General features: G+C 38.3%; 1 protein-coding gene and 1 pseudogene across 1 annotated transcript; both read left to right on the top strand.

Annotated features, from left to right (window-relative positions):
* On the top strand, positions 1-3155 carry LOC106542828 (olfactory receptor 2A12-like; annotated as a pseudogene).
* Positions 3156-4652: 1497 nt separating this feature from the next.
* GSTK1 (glutathione S-transferase kappa 1) lies at positions 4653-18694 on the top strand. Its single transcript, XM_087716416.1, has 8 exons — positions 4653-4837; positions 8001-8082; positions 10392-10520; positions 10692-10792; positions 11208-11243; positions 12393-12509; positions 13543-13636; positions 16011-18694. The coding sequence occupies exons 1-8, from the start codon at positions 4697-4699 to the stop codon at positions 16052-16054; spliced, it is 744 nt and encodes a 247-aa protein (XP_087572542.1). The 5' UTR covers positions 4653-4696; the 3' UTR covers positions 16055-18694.
* The last annotated feature ends 945 nt before the right edge of the window (positions 18695-19639 follow it).

Below are 19639 nucleotides of genomic sequence, written 5' to 3'. Positions count from 1 at the left end.
ATGGCAAACCAAACCTATGTGGCTGAATTCCATTTCCTTGGCCTTTCCAGAAGCTTGAAGATCCGTCTTTTATTGCTCGGACTTTTTTCAATTGTCTATGCTGTCACTCTGGTGGGCAATACAATCATCTTAATGCTCATATGGTTGGATGCCCGGCTCCACACCCCCATGTATTTCTTCCTGACCCATCTGGCTTGTGTGGACATCTGTTATACTTCCAGCACCATCCCCCAGATGCTGACCAACCTTCAAAGCCCAGGACAAGCCATCTCAGTGGCTGGATGCGCCATACAGATGTATATATTTCTGGCGTTGGCCACAGCAGAGTGTTTTCTCCTGGCAGTGATGGCCTATGATAGATATGTGGCAATATGCCATCCATTGCACTACACAGTCCTCATGAACAAAAAAATATGCATCTTTATGGCCATGGCATGCTGGACTGGTGGCCTCGTCCTCCCTGTGGTCCATACCGTTCTCACTTGGCAGTTGCCATTCTGTGGTCCTAACTTGATAGATCACTACTTTTGTGAAATGCCAGCTTTGCTGAAGCTGGCATGTGCTGATACCAGAGTTATTGAAAAGATTACTTTGGCGGGCTGCATTTTCACCTTGATTATTCCTATTACTTTTATCACAATGACTTATATCCGCATTCTAGTAGCTATCTTGAAAACCCAATCTGCAAAAGGGCTGTACAAAGCTTTCTCCACATGTGGTTCCCACATGACAGTTGTGGTACTTTTCTATGGCAGCGCCATATTTATGTAAATGAGACCTGAATCCAGTCACTCTCCAGGCCAGGATAAAATGATTTCTTTGTTTTATAGCATTGTCATTCCTTTGTGCAATCCCATTATTTACAGTTTGAAGAATAAGGATATAAAAACAGCCTTGGCTAAAATCCTGCAGTTCTGAAGGCTTTCTGGAGTGCCAAACAAACAGATAAGATTCCTTGTAGTGGTCTATAAACTCTGGGCTGTTTCTTCTTTCGGGCAACAACACTTTATGGTGTCAGGCAGGATCTTTCTTCTATCTTTGATTGTTCCTGTTTTTATTTATTTATATTCTTGATGATAAAGATGTAATCTGGAATCTTCTAGGAAATATCCTATTCAGATTTTTCTTTCTAGGATTAAGTGAGAACTTGAAAAAGTTGAAATTAACATTTTAGTTATTACTTTCATTAAATCAACAATTGCTGCAGAAAAATACTATAGTGCAGTAGCAACAGGAGTTGACATATACAGATGTTACTTAAACAAATTGGATATTTGCCCCGATGACTATATAATGGTACTATTTTATTCTGGTTTCTCAAGGCATACTCTCACAGGATCTTTGCACCACTCCAAGTTCACTTTTGCATCTGTTTGATTTCTGTTATTGTAATCTGGATTCAGCTGAGCTGAAATAATTTTTACCTCAAACATAGTATGTTCGAAAGAGTACAATCTGTTGGAAGAAAGTACAATCTGTTGGAAGAAATGTCCATCTGGGTTGAGTTCCAAGTGGGAAGAAAGACACAAACATGGAGATTGCTTGGAAAGATGGTTTAAGGTGGACAGGACCACATGGTTTTGAGGTCCTGGGCCAAAAAAGAGCACATGGGTGTGTGTGAGAGGGCTAATCCTATCATGTCCTAAGGGCCATTTGTGTTGTAGATAAACTGGCCCAACCTTTCTGGTCTATTAAAAAGGTGGGGGCTGCTTTCCAAGAGCATGTTTCTCCTTTTCTCATCCAGGGAGGTATAATATTCTGCCTTTTTAATATTTCTTAGAATATTTCATTCTTCTAGGAGAGGGGTGGATGGCTAACTTCCTACAAATCTTTTGCTTGAAATGTTGTGCCTTGATGGAGTCTGTGGGTAATACATTACCCTATTGGCAGGAAACTTGTTTCCTGTTGTAAATAGCTGGGAGTCACCGGATTCTATCAACTTCAGAGCTGTGTAGCCTTTCATGAACTTAAGGATTGACCAAATCTCATCTTTGTAAATATTTTGAAGTTCACTTTTTAAATACTGCTAATTAAAGATTGAAAACTTTAAGAACTGCATGTCGGGGTTGTATTTGCTGAATGAATTTCCCTTCAAACTGTTAAGAAAATTATACATTTAAAATTTTGTAACAATTTTTTAAAAATATATATACACAAAAGATGATCACAGCATTAATTTTAGAAAGTTTTAAATGAACTAATGGTTCAGATGGATTTGATTTCAGATTTTGAAAAATAATCCTTTTTTCATGGGAAATGTCTGTATGTTTATATCTAAACAACTAATAAAATGACTTAAAGGATGGACACCAGAGGGCAGTAGAAGGAAATAAATGATGGCTGCATTAAAGGAAATTTTAGGAAAATAGGCTAAAGGTGTAATCTGCTAATATAAAACTTGGGAAATGATCCATGCTCCACTGAAAAAAATTGAACTGAATTGGAATATGAATTTTAAAATGATAGCGTATGAGAAAAATATGGAAATAATAGATTTACAAATGAAACTGGAAGATGATTTAATAATTAAAAATATTATACCAGAAGAATGATGTGGATAATTTCTCAATGGATTTTAAAAAAGGATTTGTTGAAATTTCAAGGATTTCATAAGAAGTGACAGTGAGAATATGAACAGTGACACGGATAATTTTTAAATGCTGGAATTACAGGAGACTTAATAAAGATGCCAATAATGAGACAAGAGGTAAAGAAAGTATGAGAAAGTAGTTTAGACTTTGCTGGACAGAACGGGGAAAAACGGGGGGGGGGGGAACACAAAATTGGTTTATTGCTCGAGGTTAACATAAATGGGTTGCTATTGTTGACAATGTTTAATTTTTTATTAGTACTGTATATGATGTTTTAAATTTTTTATTTAAAAATGGGCTAGGGAGATTTGTTTAAATAGAAAATGAAAAGTACAGATAAATGGAAAAGGAGAGATGGAAAAATGTTTATTAATGTAATTTGACTGTTAGGTTGTTATTTCTGATAGCCCATAATGCACTTTTGTTGATTTAGGATGGAGTGGTAAAAGCCTGAAAGATTTGATTGTAGAAAATGTGTTTGAGATATGGGATGAAGAAGTGATTGGGTTTTTTTTTCATTTGAGAAAACGGTGGCAAGTTGTTGGTGTTGATTGTACTTCCTGAGGAGGAAGAGTTGATCTTTTTTTTTCTTTTCTTCTGCTCTGCTTCTTTTTATATATTTTTACTCTATGTAGATTGTATCAGTTTTATTTGTGTAATGTGATTTTTAATAAAATTATTGCAAAAAATAAGACATTTTCATGAAACAAAGCACAACATTTTGGAAATTGTCATCAGCGCCTGCAATTCTGATCTGTAAGTGGAATCTTTTTGAATGTTTAAATCCTTTTCTCTCACTCATCGATCTGTGGTGGCTTATGTTTAACATGCTTCCTAATATATTCAATATTGTTGTTATTTATTTAAATTTTCTGGCTCCCACTTCCAGTTGATTCTAGGTGGATACAAAACTACAGAAAACACAAAAATGGGTAAAAATGTTAAATCAAACAGACAATCCAGCTTGGACAACCTAGAATTACGCCGCCTATGGTCTGACCTAAGCGTAATACACAAAATTATCTGCTACAACTCCTGTCAATGACTACTTCAGCTTCAACCCCAATAATACACAAGCACACTATAGATACAAACTCAAGGTAAACCACACCAAACTCGAATGCAGAAAATCTGACTTCAGCAACAGAGTGATCAATGCCAGGAATGCACTACCTGACTCTGTTGTTACATCCTCAAACCCCCATAACTTTAACCTTAAACTGTCTGTTTACCTCACCCCATTCCTAAGAGGTCAGTAGAGGTGTGCATAAGTGCACCAGCCTGCCTAACATCCATGTCCCCATTTATTTGTACCCATTTCCTGTGTTCTTATTCATGTTTATTCTTATTCCTGTTACCTTGTACATGAGTGACAAACTAAGTGAAAGAAATGAAAATAATCTAATAGACATCAACAAAATCAACAAAACATGGCTTTCCTCATAAACTCTCACAGATTATTTTACTTTGCTGTGTTTTCACACCCGCTAGCTGCAAGGCGGCTTGCAAGTATACTTGGCATTCCCTGTCTAGGAAATAGAGGTGCAAACATTACAGAAAGTACTGGTGGTGGTGTGTTTTTAGAATTTGCTCATAAACCACCAATTATTCACTTTCGATTGTTAAAGTGAAACAACCGGGAACTCATTTCTTAATAGCATTTCATTATGATTGTGGGATACTAACAATCCTGGATACCTGATGACCGGGAAATAAACTGTCCTCCACCTGGTACAATCTAAAAGATATACACTACGCACTCCCGTAATTCTCAAATCTAAAAAATTGCAAAAAGCACGAAGATCCGAAGGTTGCGCGCACACGCGTGTGTACAGATACTTTTCAAGAGTTGCACGCAGCCCCCCCCATCCCCGCGCCGTAAGTGTGAAGGAACTGGTGCTTTCCTCTCTAGCAAAGCCGCTGGTAGTTGTTAACGTTGTTGCGGCTGCTGCGGCCGCCCATGTGACATTTCCCCGCCTTCCTCCGCTTACCGAGAGGGAACTCTGGAGTGGGTTGGGCTCCGAGAGCTGCACGTGACGACGTAAAGCGCGTCTCTTGGGGGGGGTGAGTTGGGGGTATTGCCTCCTTCCCTTTGCTTTGGAGGCATGTGGACCGGCAGGTTTTCCCTCGTCAACCTGGCTTTCCGACAGAGCATGGCTACAGGGCGCGGGAGTTCGGGAGTCAGCAAGAAGAAGGTGGAGTGTTTCTACGACGTCCTATCCCCCTACTCCTGGCTTGGCTTTGAGGTAAGAGCGCTGGGAAAAGCCGTGTGGAAGCAAAGACCTTGTGTCTTCCAAATCAAGCAGAGCCTGCGTTGCTCAGGAGTCTACCTGTCGGGCTTCCGTCTGATTTCCTGCCGTGTTAGGTGCGATTTGGAGTAGGATAAGCGTAGCAATGGTAGTTTTTTTTTTTTTTTAATGCTCTTGTAACTAAGCGCAGTAAGACTTAGAAGGGTAAATCTGCAAGTCTGCAAGAATCAGCTTTGATTGTTGTCCTGTGAATTGCAGCTTCAGATGACCGGAATTTTCTTGGTTTAAAGTCCAGCGTCATGCTGTTTGCTAATGCGAAGATGTGGACGACAGCAGCATAGGAGGACGGCCCTTTCTTGAAGTCCAGTTGCCTTTTGGAAAAAGCACTTTTGGGGCAACCATGACCTGGATGATTGAGAATCTCCATTTGCAAACGGGACCTCTTTACACCTGCATCTTGCAGTGAGGAGTACCTTCCTCCCTCCTTCTGTCAGCTGGGCCAGCCTCCAAGATACTTCATTTTAGTATTCTTCCTTTCACCATTTAACTATTTTTCTTAACAGTTAACCATCTTTTGATCCCTGGTTGTCTTGTTCCTCTCTAATAAGTTTGTGCTCCTGGAATTTTGTGGGATTTCCCCAGCCTTAGGAAAAGTCTCTGTTGCCCTTGACAAAAATTTGCTATTTCTGGATAATGTTCAGTATACTATGAAATCCTCATCTGGAAATACTCCAGCCTAGAAAAAAAGGGGAAAGGAGTGGAGGGAAACCCCACCCCCCAAATGCCAGCAATAATCACAAAACTACTAGGACTTTCTTGGTTTGAACTTTGACCCACTTTTCTGTGGCTGCTGAAAACATTGCAACATTTGTCATTTCTGTACTATGTATATTGATTTGTAGATATTTTGGGACTCGAGTGCAATATTAACCTAAGCTATGTAGCAATAAGTCACATATGTCTGATTTTAGTTTGAATTATTGGACTTTGGAACTATTTGTAAATATGGAGTGTGTTGCCTTGAGTTGGATGAAAACAAATCCTGATATATATGAATATTTCAAAATACTCTTGTTAAGCGGGAAGTGGATCATATCACATGGATTCATTATATACAGTTACAGTATATATACTTGGTTTGCAAGAATGTAAGTCTAGATGTTTAGGGATTTCTGCATCTTTTTGCTGCCATCTAGTGGTGATCCCTATTTTTGCAGTCCCTATGATTACACCATATGGCTTCCACTACCAGGCTATCTTAATGTATTATTTCCAAATTTATCCATTTTACCTGGGAAATATATTAATTCCTGCTGTGAAAGAACTGGTTTGCGAGTAAACCAAATGTGTAACTTTGTTTATTAGGAAAATAAAGCTATGTTTGCTGTGATGTTTTGATTTCTTTATTTTGCTAATATAGAGTCTTTCACCTTTCTTCTTTTTCCTCCAAAGAATGTTTAATATTTTCGGTCGTTTGATGTCAGTGGGCTATGATGTATAGTATTACTTAAAATATCAAAGTACTTTATTCCCACTTCAAATTACAGTTAAATGTTCTGACCTCACCTCCCTCCGTACACCGAGGTACTCCAAGACAAGATTAGTGCTAGACAATTTATTCACAGTAAATTAACACACTGACAAGACCTGGGCAGCAATTCAGACTTCTAAGATAAGAAATACACCCGAGAGCTTCTCCAGCGTTGGTATAATTAATTGAATCCTGCAAACAGCCTCCTCCCAAAGTTTCTCCTTACATACTCTCTTGGGAGGAGCCTAATAACAACCACCTGGGTCCAATTATCTTTTGTATCTGCGTAGTGGCTCTCGGTGTTTATCTGCCCGCCTTTGCCTGGCGTCCGGGACCAACTCCCTTAGCTCCTCCCCACTGCTCCAAGGCCTGGCGTCATGGGCACACTCTCTTTGGCTTTCATCGCTGCTCCATGCCTCAGGCGCCTCCTGGTAGCCAACCAGCCTCTCTGGTCCCTGCTCGGAGTCGGAACCCTGCCTAGGGTCCTCCACATCTTCCAGAGCCGACTCATAGGGCCCCTCGCTATCGGAGTCTGTTTGCAGCTCCAACGGCTCCTGTTGGGCCACAACAGTTAAATGAAGTCCTCAACTTAAGATCAGTCGCTTAGTGACAATTCAAAGTTATGACAGACACCCCCCTCCAGCTACTAAAATAATAAAGTTGGGTTTTAAAAAAAAAAAAGCCACATTTTGTGTTTAGTTCCTGTGATTCTTTACTTTGACTGGATTTATATCCTAATAAATTTACACCTGATTTTCAACAAACATATTATGATCTTCCATGATAGTACAGGCTATAAAGGTTCATGTCAAATGATAAACTTGCTTGCTTCTGGAGCCTTGTCTTTAAATAGATGCATGTGGAACCATTGTGGTATAGTGGTTATAGTATTGGACTAGGGGCAAAGAAGCCCAGCTTTTACTCCACCCAAGGTATGGAAATTCTGGGTAGTGGCTTCCTCTCAGATCAACCTACTTCAGAGAACTATTGTGGGGGAAAATAAGGGGAAAGAATGTCATGTATGCCAGTGGTCTCCAACCTTGGCAACTCTAAGACTTGTGGACTTCAACTTCCAGAGTTCCTCAGCCAGCTTTGCTTAGGTCTTAAAGTTGCCAAGGTTGGAGACCACTGATGTATGCCATTCTATGCTCCTGAAGGAAAATGGATTATAAATCAAATTTTTGTGATAGCTCCCTTTTCCTATTGCGGGAGCACCCAAATTCTTTTACTCTCTAATGTTACAGATGTTGCTTTACATTTTCTGAATTTCTAGTTCTCAATACAAGTGGTCCTTGACTTACAACCATTCATTTAGTGATTGTTTGAGATTACAATGGCACTGAAAATAGTGACTTTTAACAGTTTTTCTCATCTATGACTATGACTCATATTTATGAATGTTGCAATGTTCTGGTGTCATGTGATCACTTTTTGTGACCTGACAAGCAAAAGTCAAGAGTCACATAATAACTCTGTTGCTAACTTAACGACTGCAGTGATTCATTTAAGAATTGTGACAAGAAAGTTCATAAAATCAGGCAAAACTCACTTAATTAGCAATGGACATTTGGGGTCCAATTGTGATCATAAATTGAGGGCCACCTGTAATAATCCCTGTCTTCTCTGTAGATTATTTGCAGGTACCGTCCCATCTGGAATCTAGATGTGCATTTGCGGCCAGTTTTCCTTGCAGGGATAATGAAGGCAACTGGTAAGTAAGTATTTAATTGTCCAACCCAGTTTAGGTGAAGCAACTAGTTACAAATGTAGAGTTGCAAAACACTAGATCAAAGAGATTGGTGAAACATTGCATGTTTGTTTTTCTCATGTCTTTCTTTAAAGGAAATCTGAACTAGCTCTATTATATGTTTTATCTATATCTATGTGAAAACACTCACGCAGGAATCACGAAATCTCCAGAACCATAAAGCCTACAAACTTGAAATTTGGCACGTATGTTCCTCTTCACTTCTAGGTGCTCTGTAACAAAGGATTTTTCAAAATGATCATCAGAACATTAGTATTTTGTATATTATTATTAATACACTCTGATGCTTAGGAGTTTAGACATTCTACTCCCGATCCCAACCTGAAATCTTGGATGTGGGTATGGCCAGTGCAAGACCTGCTGGCTGGGAGTTTGGAGAGGAGCTTGAGGGAGAGAAGGTGATAAAATACCATATTTTTCTGAGTATAAGATACACCCTTTTCTCCTCAAAAAGAGGCTGAAAATGGATGCGTCTTATACACTGAATACAGCATTTTTTTTTGCCTCCTGAAATCATGCCCCTTCACCAAAATGGCCATGCATAGCTTGTAGGAGGCTTTCAGAGAACTTCTGGGGGCTGGGGAGGCAGAAATGAGCAAAAGACAGCCCACTCTATAAGCTTCCTAATGCCCTTTTTTTGACAAAAAATGGGCCTGTTTTCACAAAAAAGGGACCATTTTTTGCTCGTTTTTGCCCCCCTCTGGAACACTCTATAAGCCTCCTAAGGGCTATTCATGCCCTTAAAAAAATGAGCCAATTTCCGCGAAAAACAGGCTGTTTTGGAGAGGTTTGCAAAAACTTTTTTTAAATTTGCCTCTTCAAAACCTTGGTGCGTTTTATTCTCCGAAAAATATGGTGCGGGGGTTTCTGTGGGGCAAACCTGAGGGAGAGAATGTGATAAGATAGATGGGGCTTCTGTGGGGCAAGCCTGAGGGAGAGAAGGGGGTAGGATAAGGGAGGCTTCTGTGGACCATATATACACATATTAGTCTAGAGTAAAAAAGGACTACGGGTAACATGATAGCAGTGTTCAATATTTGAGGGGCTGCCACAAAGAAGAGAGGACCAACCTCTTCTCCAAAGCACCTGAAGGTAGGACAAGAACCTATGCATGGAAACTAATTGAGAGAAGTAACCTAGAACAAAGGAGAAATTCCCTAAAAACAAGAACAGCCAACAATGGAATGGCTTGCCTTCAGAAGTTGTGGATGCCCTATCACTGGGGGCTTTTAAGAAGAGACTGGACGTCATTTGTTTGAAATGGTATAGAGTCTTCTGATTCAGTAGGGAGTTGGACTAGAAGATCTCCAAAAGTCCCTTCAAACTCTATTATACTGTATTCTGTATATGTGGTTGGGTATAAGTTATTTTTAAATTTTTCCCTTAACATCTTCATTGGAAGCTTTATGCTTTCTAAGATATTAATTATTAATACCTTGGTCCATTTTTAATGAATTCTTCAAGTAATTCAAAAGTTATACTGGATTGGCCATTTTAAACTTTCCCCTTCTTTTTCTTTATGCGTGGTTCTTTAGTCCCCTCTAGTGTTCATTTGCAACATTGAAAGAATCTCTTTCTAATATAGATTTAATTCTGTTCTCACTGGTGTATTATTTAATTCTATACTTTCCCCCCAAACTCTACAAATTTATTTATTTATTTGGAAAATGTATTGATTTATTCCTCTGGTTTCCTATTCTGTTTATAACTTTCCTAATCCTTTTTCCTTGTTGTCCATATATTGTTTTTAAACTCTTAAAATCTCTATTTAAAAATCCTTATATCAAAGAGAAAAAAAAGTAGAACACCAGGTGTCAAATTAAACTTGTCATTTTTGAAGGTCTTTGATATTTATGAGAGCCTTAAATTGACCATTTCTAAAGGTAAATTAGAAATGACTGCAGATGGATTATTTTCCTATTTAAAGGCTTTGCTGGGTTGAGAGCAAGATCTCGATGCTCAATCCTGTTGGGAATTGCCACTGTCTAGTATAATTTGTTCGCCGTTAACTTTCTACTTGGCTCTTTTGTAACAACTAATTTTGGTCGAATTTCTTAAAGTAAAAAAACTCAAAAAATAAATAATTTCTTCTCTCCATTAAAATTAAGCATGCAATATTCAGATTTCCACAGTCCTATCCAAACCTAGAATACTAGCTTCCCATACTTTGATAGATGGAATTAAAACACAAATACAAAATTAAAGGTTTACTATTGAAATCATATTTTGTGAATTGCAATCTTTTGCAACAGGGAACCAGCCTCCAGCAATGCTTCCCAAGAGAGGAGAATATATGCTAAAGGATATCAATCGAATGGCAAAGTATTGCCAAGTGCCAATGAATATACCGAAGGATTTCCTAAACACTGTGATCGTGAAAGGTAATGAAAGAGATTGTTTTCTCCAAATTGGTGCCCGTTAAGCAATTTGGAAATAATGGTTTCTGCTCATGTGGAGGACATCAGGAAGTAGAAAGTCAAAGATATTCTTTTAAAATTTAGCATTTATACAGCTTTTGTGTGCATGTTTGTGTATGTCTCTACTGTCTACAGGAAGTCTGTCTGCCATGCGTTTCATCACTGCTGTGGATATAGCAGAACCTCAGTTTCTGGAGTCTGTTTCTAGAGAACTCTGGATGCGTATTTGGTCCAGGGTAGGTATGGAAATCCTGCACACAAATGCATCTCTCTTGGCATTTTTTTATCCTTTCAAATAATCATTTAGGCAAGAAAGTTGAAATCATCTTAATGAGACTTGCATGCATGTGAGTCAACTAAGCAAAATACAGAACTATGTGGGGACCTACAGAAATTTAAATACTCTTTAAGACCCAATTAAATGAACATTAATTAATGAAATGAATTAATTTCAGCTATATCTCATTTTCCTCTTCATTCTCTCCCTATTCCCCGGGTAGGTTAAATGGACCTATTTCCAATTTCATTTAGACAAACGCCATTGTTGTCCTTCATGGTTTTTGTTTAGTTTTGTTTTCTTACCTCACTATTTCCCTGACCCATTTATTCACAAGCTTTATTAATCAGTTGCATATTTTTTTGTTTTTCCAGGATGAAGACATAATTCAGCCAGAAAGTATATTGGCAGTAAGTTCCTGCTCCTCTTCATGTTTCTTCTCTTGCTCTTCTCCTTCAGGGTGGTTTAGATGCAAAAGGACTTGTCTGTGCTTCTGGCTGGATAATTCTGAAAGAAGTTTCAATTGGACAGTGTTTAGATGCCTGTGGTCCTAAGTGTGGGACTCTTGCAGGACTGTCCATGCAGAAGGGAACTTGTGTGGCTTTGTTCTTTTCCTCAGTCATGAATTCTTTGAAGGATGTAGATGTCTATTATTCTTTTAAAATTAGCAAATTGGGAGAAAATAAGTTTGTCAGTAGTGTTATTACATCATTTCATGGTGCATGGAAATGCAGTTTTCCTAGGACTTAGACTTAAAGCCCATACAATCCGTAGTTTACTTTTTAAAAGAATTGTATGCTACTTAATTTATATGGAATATTACCTCAAAGTCAGTAAATACTCTGCATACTGATTCATTCACTCTTAGAATCTTTAGGCAGAAAAATCTCAGTTTAAGACTTGAGATCAGAGTGAGAAGAGGAAACTTTTAGCCAGAGAGACTAATAATAACAACCCAGAAGGAATCTAGTACTAATTTTATGGCTAATAAATTTTAAGAAAGGGCATAAGCTTCCATACGTGGCAGATTATTTCATCATACTTCATCATGAATTGCGGCTCACAAAAGCTGAGGCCATTTCATAATATTTGCTGCTCAGAGAAAATGCTGCCAGACTCCTTGTGATTGTGGACTGCTGTAGATTATCGTCTTACTGTTGAAGTAAAAAACGAAGTCTCATGTGAAAAAAGGGAATCCATTGTCTAAAGAGAATTTAAGTATTTTAGTAGTTAAGAATAGAAGCTAAATCAATACCAGCAAACCAAAAAGAAGATGTTGAACAATTTGAGTTGGGCCACAAGTTTAGTATGCTGCTTCTTTGATAGGGCCATTTTGTTTCCAGTTCAATTAAGTGCAAACCTCTTCTTTCCTTTTAATATCTCAGGTAGTTTATGTGTCTCTCAACATGGAAAGCTGCCTGAGGTTTTATCCAGTCAACTTTACACTGCCCAGAGCCACTGGGAAATTGGCAGTTAAGAAATATGTAGTATAAACAAACAAACAAACAAACAAACTTGGCTGCATCTTCTAGGATATTTGGTTTTCCCCCCTCCCTCAGGCTGCAGAGAAAGCAGGCTTGTCCTCGGGTAAAAGCCAGGAGCTTCTGAAAATGAGCACCTCACCTGAGGTGAAGAACCGTCTGAAAGAGACAACGGACGAAGCCCTGAAGTTTGGGGTAAGTGCCAGTATTTTATGAAATATATCATTCAGTCACAGTCTGTTTTCAAAAAGATGTAGGATCTTGGGAAGCTGAATTCTTTCATGCTCCGACGAGCAACTTTGTTGGCTAATGAAGTCACCTTAGAAGACCTACAGCCCCTCAGAACCTTCTGACTTATTTTTCCTGATCTTTGTAACTATTATCCATAATTTCCAATTGAAATATTGCTGTCATATTCATGAAGAACAGGGCAGATGGTCAACCTTATAATATAATATAGCACAGCAACAAGGTAACTGCCTATTATTTCCCATTTAGTGAGGTATTTTACAAAACCATTCCATGCGCAGATCAGCTTGAACTGATGTGTAATAATGCTTAAGATTTGTTTATGAGGATTGATGCATACTTGTGTGCCAACATTATTGCAGTGAAAAGCGATGAGCGTAATCCACATTTGGTCCAATGGGAGATAAGTAAGATTTGCTTAAGAGCAACGAGACATGTGCTTCTTAATCTCACTTAAACTTTATAGTTTAAGCAAAAATGCACCAGCATCTACCAAAGTATAGATAGTTGGATGGCTGGCAAGGTGTTCAGAACTGTAAAAAACAGTGATACTCAGAAAACTCAAAAAGTTGACAAAAGGCAAAGACTTTCTAAAGTTGGGAGATTTTGCAAGTGTGACAGTTGATCTATCTTTCCTTTTATGGCTTTTGTTCTGTTTTCTCCTCATCCAGGCGAGCAGGTAAATTTTGATGTTCTATGAATCTTGAATATGTTTTGTGACAAAATAGCATTGGTGTGGAGGCACAGGTGAACTGGATCCATTTTCCAGTTCTTGGAAGGGAGCGGGGGAGCAATAATGCACTTTTTTTTTTAACTTTAAAAACTGTCCTTGGGGAAATGCAGGTTAAATGTGCAGCCATCTAAACAGAAACTAATTGACACATTGGAACTCTTCTGGTTTGCATCTGTTACCCTGAACTACGTAGTTACAAGAAGCAGAATTTTCTACTTATACCTTATGTTGGGTTTTCCCAAGTAGGCGTTTGGAATGCCATGTTTTGTTATCCAGACTGACGGACAACCCCAGCTTTTCTTTGGTTCAGATCGTATCGAACTACTAGGAAATGTTTTGGGTGAGTGTTATTAATGTTTCTGTTGTTAATTATTGAGGAATTTTCTTTAGGTTCCATAATGGACCAAAACGTTACAAAATATTATTTTGTTTGCTTGCAGTTTCCATAAAAAAAGGAAAAAAAGGAAAATCTTGAATGCCTTGGGTTAGGAGGAAACTATTTTGCTGCTATTATCACTTAACAATATGGAAGTTGTTTGCTATTGTCTTGTTTTTTTCTTTTAGGTTACAGTGTGCCCCAAAACCTGTTTAGCTTTCTCTCAAGTTGGCATCATCCAGCTGGGTTCCCTGTTACTTCAAACAGCTTGCTATTATCCTACTCTGTCTCTGAGGACCTTAGAACAGGGGTCCCCAACTCCCCCGAACATGGCCTGTTTTAAACTGGACCACACAAGCAATGGGCACTTGATTGGAGGACGCTTGCGTGTGAAGCTCCACTGCGCGAGTGGAGAGCGCTTGCATGTGAAGCTCCATTCATGCAAATAGAGCTTTGTGCGCAAGCACTCTCCGCTTGTGCAAGTGGAGCATCACACATGAGCACAAGCGTCCTCCACTCACTCCATTTGTGCGCTCACACCAATGGAACTGTGTGCGGGCACATGCGTCTGCACTTATGCCCAACGCATGCTAGGCCGTCCCACCAAGATTAAAAGATTGAGGACTACTGCATGTATAAGCGTTGTGTTTACTGAGTACTATAAAGAAAAAGGAGAGAAATATGTGTAACCAATAATTTACAAAGAGATGTCAAATGTCCTCATAATTTAAACATTATGTAAGTAGAATGTAACTTACCTTTTGTATAATTCTACTTTTGTTCTAAAGCTCATGAAAGAGGAAGAAAGGAGTTTTTTCCACACTGATGCTTTCATCCAAATTGCTTTTTGCTCTTGGGAATTACTTTAGATAGCACAAGTAGGAAAGCAAAGGAGTCTGAATGAAACTCATTGGGAAAAAAATGGAATAGATAATTTTGGAGCACAGAGAAATTTATTTGTTAAACTGTCAATTTCCTTTACAGGGGAAACAATCTGTTTGGTGTTTTTTATAATTTGATTGATCTAGTAGGGTTTTTTAAAGTGAAAACGTTAAGGTTGCCCTCCTCTGCATTTTAATCTGGAAGTACTGCTTGAAACAGAAGAGTTTTGAGATGTTAAAAGCAACCTAAAATTAGGTGCGATCATCCAGAGTTTCAACTGGTCAGCAAGTAATGCTTTGGAGATACTAGAAGAAAGCTGCTGGAACATAGTGGCTAGAAACATTCTCTGGCCAATAGCATTTAAAATTCATTACATAAATTTCCAGCTGAGAATATCTAACAGTCTCGGTATAGCCGTTACTATGGATCTAAGCCTCATTCATTTATTACTGAAACAGAAGCACTCAGTAAGTGAGCAAGCACTACACTGGATTGAGATTCCTCAAACAGTGGCTTGCAGGCAGTTATGCATTGAATAAATGTAATACCTGGAGATGTGGACTGGATTAGGCTGACTTCTGAATTCAAACAGGCTCTTTGGGGTGGGGTGGGTGGGTGGCTTTATAAGATAGGAATAATCCCAGCAATTATGTTCTGAATTGAATTGAAACATAACCTTTTTATATAACTGGCACATTGGAGCCAGTTACCGGAGAAAGGAACACGTCAATCTGTATAAATAGAATTTGTGTATGTTTTACACTTTTACATTTGGATGTCTTTCTGTCATGTCAAAAATCAAATATGTGAGGATAACAGAAGTAGTAAAGTGTGCCTGCAAAGTGCTAACTACAGATCAGACATATTTCAGATCTTTTCTTCAGATCTCAGCACTTTCTTTGGCTTTGGAACAAAGTTCCTCTATTTCTTTCAATTGTGGAAGAGTTTTCAGGACCTTTGATAAAAGTTCTAGGGTCTAATATACAGTGCAATATTTTGGGCTGCACAATAAATATTTCTCAGATACTTAGAGGATCATCTCTCTTTGTTTCTTCACACTGTATTTTAGGGCTAGGATTTGAGTAGAGTAGGTACAAATCATACTTTGGACTCAAGTCTTGAATACAGTTGGGCAGCCAGGAATATTGAGTCAAACTGGATCTTGTGAGGTAATAAAGCAAGTCTTGTACTAATAATTAGAGGTGTATGAAATATTTTAAGCTCAAAACATTTTAAGTTTAAAATACATTTCAGTTTTGCCAGAAGTGTTGCTAAATGGCCCTTGAGACAGGTTTAGAACACTTTAGTAAGATGAGGGCAACTGTTCTGTGCTTGAAATGTTTCAGATTTGAAAGTTTGTAGTGTAGGATGAGATGTAATTAAATTTATCCTCATTTGTGGTTTTAACCTGTTTTATGAATTTGATTTTTTTGTTTGGTATTGATTGTCTTCACAGGAGAGAAGTGGCTGGGGCCAGTTCCCACATCGTCTAAGCTCTAGTTCTCAGGAGCAATGAGAAAAGTCAGCAACCTAGTAAAATTATAAACATCATATCCTTCCTACTTTTTACAAGATGACTGGCACTGGAACTGGCTTAATATAAAAGATCAGAATAATTGTCTTCAAATATCATGCAGCTGCCAAGATTGAAGCTCTCACAGCAGAGAGCTGTTATATAGCCCTTCTTGCAACCACTGAGTACCAGGATCTAGATGGCTCCTGAATGCAATGAATTGTCATAGAATAATATCTGGTTACCTGCGATTGATGATTCCCCCCAAAAATGACACTTGCCACCTGGTGGTCAAGATAACTGACAATTAACATGTGTTAGGAATCTTCAGTATTCAGGATGTTTGTCTGCAAAAATTATTTTCTCTGTCTTTTACCCTCTTTAGCAGCCACCACCGCAACGAGCTATTATAAGTCTTGTTGAGAAAAGCAACTATCTGTAAAAATATGTATAGGTTACTTTTCATCATCATTCACCATCATTTATATAATACTGCATTTTATACTCTCTCCTTATTTAGCAACAGCATTGTTCCAGAAACTTTGTCATTAAGGGAAATAGTTTCTAAATAGGTGTGCATTAGAGAGAGACAGATGCTGTGAAAATTACTGGTTGCTGCCTTCTCATTCAGATGAGGTTTCATGCAACTAGAGTAGTGTTACTTTCACTCCAGTGTGCATTGTTCTTAGGTACAAGAAGCTTGGTCATATGTGTGCGGTATTTTTCGGACTATAAGACACACTGGAGCATAAGACACACCATGATTTTGAAGAGGTAAATAAAAAAAAAAGTTTTTGCTCTCTGCATGCCTCGTTTTTTGCAAAAGAAAAGGGCATGCAGAGGCTTTGAGAAGCTTGTAGAGTGCTCCTGCAGCGCGGGGGGGGACGGACCTTGTTTTTTGCTTGTTTTTGCCCTCCTCGGCCCCCAGGAGCACTTTGCAAGCCTCCCAAACCTTCTGCGCATCTGTTTTTGCAAAGGGGCAGGGTTTTGGTAGGCCAAAAATGCTGTATTCAATGTATAAGACACACAGATTTTCACCCCCTTTTTGGGGGGAAAAGGTGCGTCTTATAGTCCTAAAAATAAGGTATATTAAACCAGTTAAAAAATCACTGCAGGTGGTATGTGACTTGAGTGCATAGCTGGGGGCATCTATTGGTTGAAAGGCAGAAATTTATAATTTGCAAATTTGCATTTCTGTGCAAAGGCAAAGTTTGAGGAAAGGGGCAAGAGATGAGGGATGCGTTGAATGAATTCTCACTTACTCATGAGGAGGGTTTATGAAAACATCTTGGCTCACTGCACCATTCAAGGAAGTTAAGAGGTTTTCTGATTCAAATACAATTGAGAACAATCTTTGAATACAGGAGAATTTTAAATTAAGACGTTCCAGAAAAAGAAAAGGTTGCTAAGATTTTTGTGCCTTATATACACACTGCTTTCTTTGCTCAGATTTTCTTGCAATAGCTATTGTCTTCTTTTTTTGACTGATAGGAATGTTTTAAAGAGTGCTTTTTTCTCCAAATTAAACATTCAGTTTGAATCTTATATTGTCAGAGCTAGGAATATTGGCTAGGATCCTCTTAGATATTGTAAACCTTTAGCTTGTAAACATGTTTCAATTGGACACTGAATAATAATAAAGTAATCAAATTGGTCGGAATTCTGTATCACATACAAGCTAAGTAGGATTAACATGCAATTCAGCCTTTAAAATACAATGCAAACTCTTGTTTATTATTTCTCTAAAGTTAAGAGATCTTCAAAGGTGCAGATGAATTGTACATTGAGTTGTTTTGGGGCAATTGGGGCCCATTCCAAAAGTGTTGGAATGCTTTACCAGAATAGCACAGGATGAGATACTTTGTGTGTAACATCCTCCTTCTGCCCCTGGTAATTATATTACCTGTATTGACTGCTAAAGAAAGGCTGCCTTAGCTTTTTTTTCTGGTCTCAAATTGCAGGACTCCTATATCATATAAAACAGGTGTGGTGGCTCAGTGGCCTAAAAGACTCTGGAGAAGGTCTATACTCCAGCAGTTTGATACCGCCCCCCAGTGAGCTCCCATCACTTACCTCAGTTCCTGCCAATCTAGCAGTTTGAAAGCATGTAAATGCAAGTCGATAAATAGGTACCACTTCAGTGCAAAGGTAACAGCACCCCTTGTTTTCCGCATGCTCTGTGCTGCGTGATGTCATGACCATGGAAACATCTTTGGACAGTATTGGCTCAGTGGTCTAGAAACGGAGATGAGTGCTACCCCCTAAAGTTAGCTACTATAGCAGAGTAAAACCCACAGGGACTCCTTTATTTTATATCTTACAAAGCTCTCTATGCAAACTGCTAAGCCATGAAAGCAGAGAGGCAGCACGTAAGCCTTTAGGTCTGTAAGGGTCCTTGTGTGTTTAAACAGCAGAGTGTGCAGCTCATTTATCAAAGACAGTTTAAGAAACACTTTCTTTGGAAGAATTAAATATGATTTGTTTGAATTTGAACATGATTTGTAAAATACTTGAAATATTAAAGTTGGTGAAGAGTGGCGTGAAAGGGATTTGTTAAAATGTCTGAACAAATTGAGACAATTGCATAAAATAAAGCAGGCAAAAAACCACTAAAATAATAAAACATTCTTCTAGCTTTTTGTGGTTGTTTTAACTTCAAGGTCTATTTAAGTAACTGTGGTTTCTCAGGCATTTTAAGCTGGGTGGTGTTATTTTTGCATATACTGCATTATTATTATAGTTTAAGGTAGTTTCTCATCATTTTTTCCTTTCAGATTGTGGATCCCAATTGTGATCTCTAAGCAAGAACTATACATAAGCCCCTTTCCTATCTTGTAAAAGTCCGCCCATTGATCACATTGCTCTAAATGTCTCTGTTCATGCTTCACTGCTTTTTGCCATACATACACAGTAATGGAGCAGTAAAGAATAATTATTGTAACTACATGAGAAAAGGAGATGGAAATGAGCCATTTCTGCTAATATTTACCAGGTGTCCCTCCAGGAAACAAGGCAAATTGAAGCAATTTATGTAATTTGTTGTCAAGGATTTGCTTTTTTGTGCCTGGGGGCCCACAAGAAACATGCTTAGTGATGTCATTATATCACTAGAGTAACTAAGATCAAAATGTTTCTTATTTTGGGGGGGGGGTGTTTAAGGAAAGTTAAAAGTGTAGAATGAGTATCTCAAGCCATTTTGCCCCTAAAACATCCCAATGGAAAAATTAAGATTTGCAAAATAAAGTAGACAAGATGTCAAAGGTATCTTATGGTATGCAGGTTACCAACCATGGTCTGTATAGAGCTTGGATACATTGACCCTTTCATAACTTAACCCTAATTTACATAGACAGAAGATATGAAATTGGTGGCAAATGCTTTTAATGTAATGTCAGTTGGTAATCTGCCACAGGTCTGTTCTAATTTCTGAACAGTTAACTATTACGTTTGGAGGGTTTTTTTTATGAACATGTAAAACGAGCTCTAGGACTATAAATACAATAGTGATATTAAAATAGCTTCTAACATTCTTAAATATACAACAATTGTTAAGAGCAGGGGATAGGAGAGAT

Source organism: Thamnophis sirtalis, unplaced genomic scaffold, assembly GCF_051295495.1.
Source record: "Thamnophis sirtalis isolate CommonGarterSnake01/CBP01778 unplaced genomic scaffold, rThaSir2_p1.2 scaffold_5, whole genome shotgun sequence".
Classification (NCBI taxonomy): domain Eukaryota; kingdom Metazoa; phylum Chordata; class Lepidosauria; order Squamata; family Natricidae; genus Thamnophis; species Thamnophis sirtalis.
Note: the sequence above shows the minus strand (reverse complement) of the source record. Positions and strands in the feature narration are given on the sequence as shown.